We start from the raw sequence: 14,559 nt of genomic DNA, 5'->3' as shown, positions 1-14,559 counted from the left end.
AGCATAAAATAGTTTTAAAAAATAAATCAAATATGTCGCAAGTCCTTGCATTTAACAGAACTTTAATAGAAATGTGATTATAGACCCGATTAAAAATAATTTATAATCATGGGGCTTAATTACAAACTTTTAAGTATAGGAAACTTTTCAAAAATCTCTAAAATATATGCTAAAAATCCGTTGAACATATATTATATAAACTTACAGCTGTTTACAGGTTACGATAGTGTTATTTGTGTATTTATTATTTTAGTTAATAAACTTATAAACATTAAATCAACCGTAGCAAATAATGTACAATTCAGTCTAGCTCTAACTATTATATCAGGATGTATCCATTTGTAGCAAATAAATAAAGACGCACTTAAAATGGTAAAATCCTTAAAGAGAGGAAAGGTGTATATCGCATTAATCATTAGCACAGCTTTGGACCCTTTTTGGAAATAATTCCTCAACGTTTCCAGAAAGGCAAAAATAATCCATCTTTCAGTACTCCCTCCCCTCTTGTTATAAATGTCCTTTATAAACACTTATGATCCATAACACATGATTTTGCAAAATTTAAGAAACATTTTTCATATCACCCACCGAAGATTATTGAACTTTTTCTAATTTCCTTATAACAAGTTTTTTATAAAATGAATGCATCAAACTATGATTGGATTAAAAGGAGCCCGTAAGACACACAAACAAGAATCCAGTAAGAGTATTTATGAAGGGATCACTAAACCATATTGCAATAAGTGCAAAAAGTTGATAAAGGTATCCATTTTTTTTCAAGTAAAGATGACCCTATCAGGGTGCAGAAGCATGTGATGTGCTATGCCTATGCATACCAATCTTTAGCAAGCTTGTGATTTGCAGCTAGGCTTTAAGTAGTATAGTAGCAATTGCAAACAACAGGACCATAATAGCAACCTTAGCCATAGCCCTGCACTAGCTTCAATTTCCAACATTACTCAATAAATTAAAACTAAATATATGTCGATGACAACTTGTGTCATTCAAAAAGATGTTAAATGCTTTAAAAAAAAAACAGCACCAAAGAGACAAGCCAGCAAAAGTTCCTGTTTGGTTTGCCACTTTTTTTGCCCTAGAAAAACCACTTGTGTTTGTTGATATATATTCTTATACTTTGCATAGGATAGAGATTGAGATTCCCGATCGGCCTCATGCTCTTTTTGGCCTATAAAAAGTAGAAGTACTTGTGAAAAGAAAGAGAAAGGTGTCGACAACTACAAACAAGCTTCACTTTCTCTTCTTTTTTTCCATTAAACGAAGCAAAATATAAGAGAGTGGGGTTCACAGTAAAAAAGGCTAAAACCACCAAAATAAAAGTTTCCTAGAAGCTAGCTATAGCCCTAAAATATACTACTATCTCCTTGCTTCCATTTCAACTCTCACCATTGTTTTTGTGTTTGGAGATTAATTACAAGGTCACACTCCCCCCCTCTCACTAACTTCATTTCGAAATTCTACCATTGTTAGAAGATGCCAAAAAAATTAACCTATAAATATAACAAAAGGGTAGTTTGATCCACACTGCAATTAGTCTTTTTTTTTAATCTTCATGACTTGATTCCTTTTTCGCTTCCTCAACATGCTTCAAAGCCCAAGCAAAATGTAGTAAACTAGCGTAATAGGAAGAGCAATTAGCATCCCAAATATAACCCTGCCACAAAATAAACACGTTAGAAGGAACATGATAATTCACTTTATGGAAATTTCCTATAACCAGTCCATTTTCTATGATAAAATAGCAAAAGCAAATGAAGAATAGAGGAATACAAACCCGGTGCTTAGTATGTCAGGATGAACGTTGTATTCCTTAGCAAACACAAAAGGGACAATCCCTTGAGGCAGAGCAGCCTAAAAATACATACAATAAATATACATCAAAATAACTATCAAGTGATAAAACTACAAAAATAACTAGAGGTAAAATTACATAAAAGGAAAAAATGTTTTGAGACCCTTTTTACCTGTACAATAGCAATGTGCAATAGAACTCCCCTGAGCCCTACAACGATTGAAGCAACAGCCATGACTGCAGGACCAGTAAGAAAACGAACTGCCATAGCAAAGGAAGCAACCGAGTTTCCACATGCAATAATCTTTGGCTGCAATGCCATGAATAACCCTACAAAAGCCACCAAGGAATCCAAAATCTTAAGACCTTAACATAACCAAACAAGACAATAAAGCCAAACTACTCAATCTATTTTATTAAATATACCAAGGCTAAACATTGCCATCCCAAGACCAGCATCAGATAAAATTGATATCGATTTAGCAACAATTGCTGGCATAACAACATTCCACCTGCAACACAACACAAAAACATTAACACCTTGTACATACCTAAAACCATTGAACTAACAAATAGGAAACATTGATTGCATACTTGAATGAGATCAAAGACCAAGTGAGACCAAAGAGGCTGGAGTATGTGTTGGGGTTCCTAATCAGCTTCCTCCAAACCATGATCAAAATGAGCCTTGTCATAACACTTGTGGGTGGCATGGAAGTAGGTTTGGATTCACCTTGTGCTTTGGGGTGAAGCTCAGCCGTGGAACTCGAACCAAGCTTTGAAAGCACTGGCCCTTCCTTGTCAACCCCATTAGCAATGGTTCTGTTCCCGAAGCTAAACTCATCGTGACCAAACTCATCATAATCTGACCAACAACGTGGAAAACAAAACACTCCCAATCAAAACAAGAGAAAATGATAAGTTACCAACAAAACATCACCATTATTGGATCCAGAAAAGACCATATAGTAGCAACAAAACTATTGTAATCGAGAAAAGACAACACGAGGAAATTCCAAGTCAGTCCAAACAAACCCCACTCCTACTTTAACACAAACAACAATCTTTAAAGAGACAAAAAAAAACACTCGCAACAAAACTAGGAAAGTCACATTTGAACAAGATTACAGGCCAGTTTAGTACAGTCAAAAGAAAACAAATATCACGTTCATCAAAATTATAAACTTCCCCATAACTTTCACATCGCAAACGTGTGATTTTTTTAGTTTCTTTAACAGGTTTTTAAAGCACACCCAAATAGAAAAAATTAAAAATTGAATTGAAAATAAATGAAAGTTTTATACTTTATAATTTTAAAAGGTCAAATTTTCTCTTGTCCCAATCAAACAGAGAAACACATCATTATTTGTATTTTCTTACCCTTTTAACTAAACATCAAACAAGTCCACACACTTTGAATAAACATAAACATCAAACAAATAAACAACTTGTGTTTGAAAAAAAAAAAAAAAGTCAAAAAGGGATGAAAAGGCAAAACCTTTCTGGTGAGCCACCCCACAAACGGGAAGCTGGTCACTCCCGTAATCCCCACCACCTCTAAAGGCATGGATACCACCCTCCGACACCGGCGAAGCACTGGAACTCCACACGAACATGTGCAGATCCTTCCCTCCACCACCACCACCACCACCACCACTCTCACCACCCTTCTTCTTCGCCACCGGAGAAAAAATCCCCGCATTCGCAGGCCCAGGGTACCCACCATTCACCCTCATACCCCCACCACTCTCCTCATCAAACGCCCCGAAATTACTCTGCCTCGGACTCACACTCACGTTGTTGTTCCTCCCACCACCACCATTCACAATGGAGTAAAAATCCGTGTGGTTAAAACTCGAGCCTCTGGGCGTGGGGTTCCTGGAGCTCTGCAGCGAGTAAATCTCCGCATTGGTCAAGTTGGAAGGCCTCGGAGTCAACGACACCGAGTTCAGGCCACCGTGCGAGCGCCTAGAAAAAATCTCCGACCGCGAACTCGCCGACTTTCTCACCGTGACGTGAAGCTTCCCATCATCACCAACCTCCGCCTCCGTCTGAAGCGGCTCCTTCCCATCCAACGAAATAATATCCGAATCAACCTTGAAGGAGATAATCGAACCCGCTGTATCAGGAAACTGCTCCACTATTAAAAGCCTCGCACCCCTATACTCGAAAAGAAACAACATAAGGGTATACCAGATGATACACTGAAGCACCACAATCTGAACCATTAGTGTTCCCGAGTCATCACCGTACATGCCCTTCAGCAACGGGATACCCATCACCAAGGTGTTGGGGAGAGTTGAGAGAGAGAAGAGTGTTATGGACCATTCAAGTGAGCCTCTTGAGCTTGTTCTGGACCAAACCAAGAGCACTGCGAGGACTATGGCTTTTTGGAGTGTGTCCGCGGCGATGAACTTGTAGTTCATGGCGTAGGGGTTGTTGGTGGAGATGAAGTGGAAGGAGAGGAGGGGCACTGCGAAGAGTGCCACGAACCGGTTTATTCCCGAGCATTGGTCCGGGGTGAAGATCTTCCACCACTTCACGGAGCCGTAGGCGAGGATCATCGCCACGTAGAGCGGCACCACCGCTGTCAGAACGTGGTACAAGTCCAACAACGTTATCATTGTCGTGTCTCTTTCCGAATAATATAATAAGGTTTGAGGTTATTGAGAAAAGATAAACGGTGGCCGGAGATAGAAGAGAAGGGTTTAGTTTAAGGCATTATGAAGGGCGTAGACAAAGGAGTAAAAGCTGGGGGCTTTTCTCAAGCTTTTATAACTCTTTTCTGCTGCTGCAAAGACAGAATAAACCTTCTCGTGCTTTTACTTACCAATACTATTAGCACTACTTTCTATTTTCTTTTTATAATGGGGTAAATAGTAGCTTCTTAAAAATAAAAAATTTAAATTGAATATGTATAAAAATATGATACATTTTTTCTTTAAAATATATAATGTAATGTTAAAGATTAAGTTTATATTTTTTATTTTTGGGATTAATGTACACTGTACTTCACTCTTGAGAATGAATTTGATTATTGATTTTATTTTTTATTTTTTTCAGAGGTTTGTGTTGGGCGAATGAAAAAGGGGATTAATGAGAGGGAAAGGACCAGGGGAGCATCCCAGAAAAAGGAGGGAAAAAGGGAAGAACCAGAAGGGCTTCTAAAGATTCTCTTAGCTTTTTGCAGTTTATATGCTGTCTTCTTATGGCACATGAGATGAGATGCAAAATAGAGAAAAGAAAATCAGACAGGGGAGAGAAAACGAAAAAAGAAAATTCTGCTGTCCTTTCATGGATTCATTTTTATTTTTCTGTCCGGAGAGGGAAACAAAAGCTTCACTGGGAAATGGGCTTGGAGTTTCGAACACCTTTTTTTTTTATTATTTCTTTCTGAAAAGATAAAGTTTAGGTACAGTAATTTAAATATCTTCTATTAATACAAATTTTCACTTAGATAAATGATGTGTGTTAACTTTTTATTATATGAATTTTTTAGATAAAATTATTAATTAAAAAATATTTAAGATATGATGCCTTACTTTTATCATTTTCAGTTACACAAGTTTCATGTTAGACATATATGACAGACAGCTTATATCAGCTAATAAGGATAACTTGATCACAAATTTTAAGTTTTAAAACCCAGTTCTAGACTGCGAGAGAAAGCTCTATCCTTTAGTGATCTTAAGCCCAAATAAAAGAGTCAAACTCAAAAAAAAAAGAAAACACATCAAGTAAAGGACGTGTGTGGTCTTGTTGGGAGAAATAAAAGGAGGAATTGAATCTATAAAATTATGTATGTATAGTTATAAAATATAATTAATCGAGAAATTTAAATTATAAAAATTTATAGTGAAACATTATATTTTATATTATCAATGCACTTTTAATAAAAAAAACTTAATTTATTATTTCCTTAATTAGTGTTTTTTAAAACACCGGCCCATTAACAAAACCTAATAGAATCATTGTATAATATTTGAATAGTTTTAATCATAAAAGATGAGTCAAATTGTTAGGATTTTCTAAAAGAAGTATCCAATACTCAATTTTTGTGTGTGTGAAAATATTTTTTGTCTAAGCGTTAACCTCCATCCGCTTTAAAAGTCCATCTTTACAAGTATAACACTGGAGTGTTATATTTAAGTTTAGTTATAAGTTGAATTTTTATACTAATTTTTATTGTAAAGAATTTTATATTATTAATCAATCAAAAAATATCTTAAATATAATTTTTAAAGTATTTATAATAAAAATTAACTTATGATACACGGAAATTTATTATTGAATAATAATGTAATATATAAATTCAAAATAATTATTTTATCTATATTTTTAAGTGAATGGTTAAAATGATTTGTCCCCGTTTTAGAGGACCATTTCGTTTGACTTCCATTAAATTTGTCTTTTGAATTGACAATAACTTCTTTTAATTTCCACCTATAATTTCGAAGAGGGAAATTCGCATTTATCACTTTTGCATGCTAGTCAAAATTTAGGTGGTACTTTTAGACTTAAACTCGTGCGCACCAACCAATCAAAGCAAAAAAGCATGACTTCAACATGGGAGTACATACAACTAACAACTTGTTTTCTTTTTTAATAGGATGAAAGAAATCATTAAAAGTATGTTTGGATAGAAAAATTTAATAGGCTAATTTAATTTTTTATAGGATTTTAATTACTTTTCAATTAAATAAGATTTTTCGATAAAAATTTAAAAAGAAATTGAAATTTGAGTATTTGGATCAGAGATTTTAATTAACTTAAATATTAGCATTTCAAATTCTTTGATTTTATGAAAGAATTTAAAATTCTTGTGTTGTGCTTCTCGAGAAAACTTTCTTCATTCTCTCAGTATTCTCTCTCTTATAACAGCTTCATCGACGCGATGAACTCCTTCGTCTTTGGCTTCTCAGCGAACTCCGCCACAAAGTCCTCCACCACGACGGCACTGGCGGCGGCGCTGGCAATAGCGGTGGAGATGGCGAGGCGCTTCTCCTTGCGATTGATCTTAATGGACCAGTCGCGGGGCTTCGGGCCGAAGATGACGCCTCCGCCGGAGCGGAGGGAGTGCGGTTGGAGCCGCGGCAGGCGCGGCCGGTTTTTTTTTGCGGGAAGGGCTTCCGGTCGCCGCCTCGGACCTCGCTGCGGGTGAGGGTGGAGACGGTGCCGCGGTGCTTGTTCTGGAGGTCGATGTCGCGACGCTTGTTTGAGGACATTTTCTTGTTATGCCGGGGAGAATTATTGTGTGTGTGGAATTGGTGTGAAGAGAAGAAGATGCAGGATGATGTGAAGGAAAGAGAGGTTGCTGTTGTTGGTGTGGAGAGAGAGAGGGAAAGTGAAGCCATTGTTGTTTCAAGTTCTCTCATACTCAGAATTTTGCTCTTTTTTTTAGGTCTTTTCTTTTCTTTTCCTGTAAATTAAATAAAAAATAATAATATGATTACTGTGTAGGAAAAAATTATTCATTAAAAATAGCAACATCCAAAGGGTTTGATGGAAGCCAAGTAGCCTTCGTCCTTTCTTTGAATTACATCCGAGTGAAGTCATTAATAAAATGAAGGAATTTAAAAAATGAGAAATCTAATTTTTTATCCAAACATAAAATTTTAGAAATGAAGGAATTTAAATTGAAGCATTTAAAATTCTCAAAATTTTAAATTTTTTAAAATTTTAAATTTCCTCATCCAAACACACTCTAAGAAAATATGTTTTCTTAAGAGCAACAGCTTATACGAAATCACTTACTAATAATTTCAAATATATCTATTTATAAAGCAGTTTATGTTGTCTTAACGATGTTTTGAAGTTTCATTCTTTAAAATTTCATATAAAGGTTTAGAAATTATTCATTTAATTTTTTAAGTATAACTATTTGACTAATTAATCATGTCACAATATTAATATCTAATTCTTTATTTTACTTAATATATATATATTAAGGGACATGCTAACTGCTCGGTGAATCAACCGAGCAACACACTATTCCCACAAGATCATAGTAGATGACAGCTCAATAAAAATAATTACCAAGTTGGTAACTGCTATCCCTATAAGTAGAGGAACATTGGAAGATAAAACATAAGTAATCATTCATACACCACAAAAACACTCATCACTTTCACCTCAAATATAAAAAAAAATATCAATTCACGTTAATTAAAAAAAATAGTTAATCACAATTACATCAATTTTAATTAAAAATTAAAATTTTTTACAAGTTACCTTTTATTGAAACTTATATTAGAAATAAAAAGATTAAATTATTCATTCTATTCCTATCATTTCATGATTCGTACCTTTTAGTCCATATAGTTTGAAAGTGATTTTTCTAGTCTCTATAATTTACATTTTAATTCTCTTTTAGTCCATATAGTTTAAAAGTGATATTTTTAGTCCTTATAATTTATATTTTAATTCTCTTTTAGTCCTTATAATTTAAAAATAATATTTTTAGTCCTTATAATTTGTATTTTAATTACCTTTTAGTCCTTAGTACAAAAAATATATATAAAAATAATTAGCTACAAATTAATTATAAATTATCAACTATTTTTTATTACAAATTATCTTACGATAAATTAGTTGTGAATTATTTGTTAATATTTTTGTAGTTAGTTGTAATCGATAATATTACTCATATTTTGATGGTAAGGACTAAAAGATAATTAAAATATAAAATATAGAGACTAAAAAGATCACTTTCAAACTATAGGGACTAAAAGAGAATTAAAATACAAATTATAAGGACTAAAAAAATCACTTTCAAACTACAGAGAGAGAATTAAAATGTAAACTATAGGGACTTTAAAAATTAAAGTCCCACCTTGCCACCAACTCGCCAAAAACAAGTCAACCCTAAGAAGAAATATTGACTTAAGCATTGAAGTCCATATTTGCAAGGATCTTACAACTAATTGGACTTTAGAGATTGATACATGAAATGGGGATAAGTGTTGATGGATTGACAAATGCACCAATTCGTTCCAAGTGGTAAAATTAAAACAGAAACCCGAGTATCGTATCTTTTTGTACTTAGATGGATGAAAACTCAACTTACAAGTAATGGATAAAGAATTTAAAATAGAAGATAAAGAAATATAAAAATAAGATAAATATTTAAATTAAAAGATGATAAAGAAAGATAAGATAAAGATTTAAATTAAAAGATGATAAAGATAAAAAAAATAGAAGATAAAATAGATAAGAAACTTTAATGTAAAAGATAAGAAAAATAAAAGATAAAGATGATGATAAAAAGATGAATTCAGAAGATAATAATGTTGGAAACTTAGTCTACCATAGTTATTCTTTGAACTCTTTGATGTAATGTTAATGATTTTTCTCTATTTATAATTATTTCAATTTACATCTGCATCTACTAGTATACTTTAACTTTTGTCCCCCGCATGAAAGAGCCTAATTTATTTATTTTCTCCCCCAAATCCCTTTGCAGATCTAAAATAGTAAATTGCATCAATCTATAGTGATGACTTTATTTAGATATTCTTTCCCAATTCTATTAGAAAATAACTTCCCAACCCTACTCCTAAAACTTACCATGCAAATGGATGATCAAGTCGCAAGTAATAATATTAAGCACAACAAATGATAATGCAAATGTAATGTTATAAATAAATAGGAACAGAAATTACATAAAAAAAATAGTTGGCTACCAAGTTTCCAACAAAGGGGATTTAGTCTCTCATTATTATGGAGATTTTACAATTCCAAGAGGGGAATATTTAATAAAAGGGGAAAAATAAGAAAGGAAATGGAGGGAAGAAATGATTCTCATTGTTTGCTTCTCCTTCTTCTTGCATTTGTCTTCTATAAAGAATTGTATATTGTTGGAATTTATATGTGTCTTCTCCTTCTTCTCTTTTATTCTTTTATAGGTGCGGATTAGTGAACTTTTAAATTAGTCTAATTTCCTTAATTATTATGTTTTTTGCTTTCTTCAATTAGTCTTCTTTGCTTAATTAGTCTTTTTTTTCTCAATTAGTCTTTTTTCCCCTCTATTAGTCTTCTTTCCTTAATTAACTCTTCTTTCCTCAATTAGCTTGCTTTTCTTAATTAGCGTTCTTTCTTGAATTAGTCATTCTTTTCTCAATTAGATTGTTTTCCTTAATTATTCTTGCATTTCTGGGCTTTATTATACTCATCAGGCTTTATAAATTCATCACTTTTAATATTCTCTGCAGAAAACCTTAAATGATGTTAATTTAACAATTATTTTCTCAAAAAATAAAAATTAGAAGAGAAAAATTACAAATTCCTCTATAATTTAACCCCAAAATATATTCATAATTAGCAATTATCAATAAAAAGCTTAGGCATATCAGAAATTGGATAAGAATAATATATATAACTAAGTAACTAAGCTTTTCTTCATTACATGAATAATTTTAAATTTAAATAAATTATATATATAAGAAAAATATTATTATTTCAATTAAATTGATAAAAATAATTAAAATGAACCAAAAAAATGATAATAAATCATTTGAATTAAAACATTATCAGTAGTCGTGCATACATTAGTAAGGACCAAAAGAAAATCTTCATGAACATTTTTTATAATGATTTCTAATAACAATAATGATTCATTTTTAGAGATCAATTTTTGACTAATTTGGGTGCTAATATTACATTAATTTATTTGATGAGTATAACTTCATCCATATCTTCATATTGTCACCCTTCTCTCTTCACTCCTCCAATTCTCCTCCTTTTTCTTTTTCTATTTTTTTTTATCTTTCTCACCCTTTTTCTCTTTTATTTATCTCTCTTTCTCTCTCATATGGAACCCTCACATAGTTACCATTATATAGAAGAGCAAGAAATCCTCCTACATTCAACATCATCACATATGATCTTTCTAGATGTTATGCTCTAACAACAAGGACACATTTTCCTCTCCCACCGCCTTTACTTGAGAGACCATTAATGTCAAGTACATGGTCACCTGTTGTTGTTGCTACGTTTGCCAAGTCTAGTGCCAACTTTCTGCTCTCCTATTTACACCTTTAGTGACAAACTTAGTGGTGAGATTGATGGTCATACGAGTACATGAAACAATTAGTGTATATTTCCCGTTGAAATCACGTTTAATGAAATTTTTTCACTTTTCAATACAAGAAAGTAAAACCAAGTGTCTTTGTTACTTTAAAATGAAAGTTAACTACATTCAACTTAACTGTTATTCAATCACGTTATTAATTGTCATAACTAAATGGTGTTATAAGGAGTGGTCTTATTCTTATGTGACTTCCATGCAAACTATGCATTGGGGGCATGTCAGTCTAAGGTTCATGTGTTGGGGGCAAAATTGCTCAAGCTAAGACTATGTTTGCCACTGATGACAGACTCAGTGGACAAAATTACTGTCACAACTTACAAGGCAAATTAATCTAGATATTAACAAGTTTTTCACATTTAATTTTAAATAAATTTTAATAAAAATATGATGACAATACAAAGATTTTTTAATATCATCTAATAATACATTATCAAGTATGATAAAATTATTGATTTTTATAATTATTACTTTAAAATTCATATCAAAATATTTTCTAATTGATTATAGTATAAATTAAAATTATTTACACTAATAATGTATGAACATTAATCTCAATAAAAAATCCACAAGGCATTTCTAAATATAAATTAAACTTATTAGTATTTTTGTCCCTTTTCCATAGCTTAAACTTGACCATTTTTAGTTAAATAACTCTTAAAAAACTATTTAACAGATAAATAAGTACGAATCACATGTTTAATGTTTTTTTGTTGTGAATATAATGTTTAATGTTTGTATACATTAGTGAAAAATACTTTTTAATTACATCAGAAATTTACATTAATTAGTCCTGAAAAATTGATTTGGTAGATGTTCATAATTTATTGAATAAAAGTTAATTAAAAAAATGCAAAGATGTCACATGGATTTGTTAGAAATTAGATGTGCCTTTAATACAGTTTTCTTCAGTGCCATTTGGACAACAACTTTCCTAGGATGAAGCATTTTCCTTCGATTATGGGCAATAATGATTAACTAATTAAAATAATTTGTGTTAGTATTTATCAATGACCAATATTAATTAATGTCCATAGAATATTGGTTATTTTTTTAAAAAAATTATATTAAAATACATAAAATTGTGTTCTTCATAACTTTTTTTATATTTTTATATGATGTTATAATAAATACTTTCTTCTTAGTTATTTACCAATACCTTAAGAATAATGGGTAGAAAAACCGTTAATCAATACTATATCCATACAAATATTGACGTAGGATTAATTTTTCACACACTCTGTTGTCATTTAGGGAAACGTGATTCAAAAGTGAGAAAAATCAAATCAAAAGTAGAAGACATATAAACGCAAGACAAGCTACTTTTCAAGCAAGACAAATGTGGGGCATGAAGTGGTAGAAAACGAACACTCTCTGGTTGGCTCTGTTCAGTCGGGAATTTCTACAAATAAATAAATAAGAGAAGAGTAAAATCCCATGCAGTAACATCTAATGTTTAGATTATTTATTGAAAAATAAAATAAAATAAAATTGTGGGTTATATATATATATATATATAATATAATATATATGCTTGTTGCGTCATGCATTCATAATCATACAGTGTCCAAAATATAATAGATAACCGGATCAGGAGCAAGGTTGAGGTTGGTAACATATAGAGACAAGTGCATGAAAATAATAAACAAATATTAGTAAAATGTGTTATAGGAATGTGAGAAGAGCTGAAGAGGGATATAGAAAGAAACAAAGAAGAAGAATATTAGTAACATAGGAGACAATGGAACAAGTGAGTGGGGGAAGAATCCAATGATAAAGACAATTCTATGTGTCTCTGCGCTAGCTATATATATAGATAAGTAGCTATATTTCATTAATTCACATCAAGTGGAAGGAACTAGGAAGGACCATTACATAGCACAAATCGCTTGCAAACAACATAATGCCAAATAGCTAGTACTACAACAAAAACAACAGCATGTCTATGGCAGGTAGCACCAAGCCCTCAAATTGTGGAATGGATTATGAAATGCATGGGGCATTCCCTAAGAATCTCAGTCATTCCTCCCTCTCTTCTCATTTGGTACTCTTCATCAATATCTATGTTGAATGGATATGGTAAGAGTTTATGTATCGGTATTCATATATATATGGGGCATGCATGTGAATGAGAATTTTAAAATCTCAGTATAGTTGGAATTAAAACTTGTAATATAAGTCTTTTATAGTATTTGCTTTTAAACTTTGGTTTAGTTTTTTTTTTCAATTGACTCTTTCAATTTAATTTTAATTTCAACGTTTTTTTTCTGCTGGTTTCATATTACCATTTAACAAAAGTGAATTACGTGACATTGAAACTATTAATTAAGGGTTTTATTAATTAGTGTTTTTCGGACATTGGTTAAAAAAGTAAAACAAGAAATTATTTATTACGTAAAAAATTAAATCAGGAGAAACTATTCAGATCTCCTCTCATTTTTTTAAAGTTTCATTCTAAAAATTATTGTTAATTATCTATTGAATCACGTACGTGTACCCGATATATAAGTACCATTATTTGATACATATACCCACTAGGGCAATGAGTATAATATTTTCTTTGGTTCAGTAAGGAAATAAGAAATGGTAGATAAAAAAAATTGAGTGAAAAGTATGTTTAAATGGATAAAAATGAAAAGAAAATAAATGAAAAAACTTTTCACTTGTTATGATAAATGGAAAAGAATCAATAGAAAGAAATGGGAAAACAATAAAAACATTTTTTTTCTCAATTGAAACACGGGTATTATATTAATCAATGTTAAAAAGATAATTGATTATCAATAATTTGTTGGTTCGCAATGATAAATTTTCTTAACAAGTCAATCGATTATGACCTGAATATTGAAACAAATTAATCATGATTAATTAAATCCGATAATAATAAATTGATTAGCTTGAGCTACAATAGATATTAAACTTACACCGAATAAAGTACTCGGTCAGGCCGAAAGAACACCTGACGCATTCAAATCGAATACCCCTTCAACCACGTGTGAGCATGGTACGTTTCAGCTTTCAACATATGTGGACGATGAATATCATTCGGTAATGATTATCACCAATAAATCCACTTAAAGGTAATTATTTAATTAAAAGTATTTAAGTATGATTAGGAGATGTATTACATAACTGTCCAATAAAATTAGTATAAAAAGGGATAAACTCTCCAAGTAAGAGGACTAATTTCCACTCTAAAATATTCACTAAGATATCACTAACAACTCTGAGCCCAACCTTGACTTTGGCAAATATCATCCCCCTTCTCTTTTGGATTCATACACACCAAGATTCAGTAATGAACCACTAAAGAAGATCCTTTGACACAACAAAAGATCTTTCGACACATTAGAAGACCCTTCGACATAATAGTAAGAGTCCGGTCCATTTGTGACAGTAACAAAACTATATGTATTTTTCATGTTACAACCAAAGCATATATAATGGATTAACTTTTCATCATAATCGATCTAATCACATGAAGCTATCCTTGCATACAGCATACCAGATTCTATTAATGCAAATTAATGACTAATGAGGTCCCGTGTCATGGCCATTATATGCGCCATCTGAAAAGAGATGCTGGACCACTCCCATACAGCACTCATACAAATAAGTGTTACATAAAATCGAGAGAAAAAAACAGAAAGAAAGCGAGAACTCT

General features: G+C 31.8%; 1 protein-coding gene across 1 annotated transcript; it reads right to left on the bottom strand.

Moving 5' to 3' along the window:
• Nucleotides 1-1,151: 1,151 nt before the first annotated feature.
• LOC114399070 (probable auxin efflux carrier component 1b) lies at nt 1,152-4,622 on the bottom strand. The gene is made up of 6 exons (XM_028361172.1): nt 3,309-4,622; nt 2,405-2,675; nt 2,237-2,322; nt 1,983-2,140; nt 1,793-1,869; nt 1,152-1,672 (listed from the first exon to the last, which is right to left on the bottom strand). The coding sequence occupies exons 1-6, from the start codon at nt 4,432-4,434 to the stop codon at nt 1,606-1,608; spliced, it is 1,785 nt and encodes a 594-aa protein (XP_028216973.1). The 5' UTR covers nt 4,435-4,622; the 3' UTR covers nt 1,152-1,605.
• Between the last annotated feature and the right edge of the window lie 9,937 nt (nt 4,623-14,559).

Source organism: Glycine soja, chromosome 19 (genome assembly GCF_004193775.1).
Source record: "Glycine soja cultivar W05 chromosome 19, ASM419377v2, whole genome shotgun sequence".
Taxonomy (NCBI): Eukaryota; Viridiplantae; Streptophyta; class Magnoliopsida; order Fabales; family Fabaceae; genus Glycine; species Glycine soja.
This window is presented reverse-complemented; position numbering and strand designations above follow the sequence as displayed.

Bases quoted from the DNA above. Each gene is read 5' to 3' on its own strand.
- LOC114399070 (XM_028361172.1), bottom strand. From the start codon at position 4,434: ATGATAACGTTGTTGGACTTGTACCACGTTCTGACAGCGGTGGTGCCG. The intron at 2,676-3,308 runs GTTTTGCCTTTT...GTTGTTGGTCAG, and splicing joins TGGGGTGGCTCACCAGAAAG to ATTATGATGAGTTTGGTCAC. The intron at 2,323-2,404 runs GTATGCAATCAA...GTTGTGTTGCAG, and splicing joins TGGTCTTTGATCTCATTCAA to GTGGAATGTTGTTATGCCAG.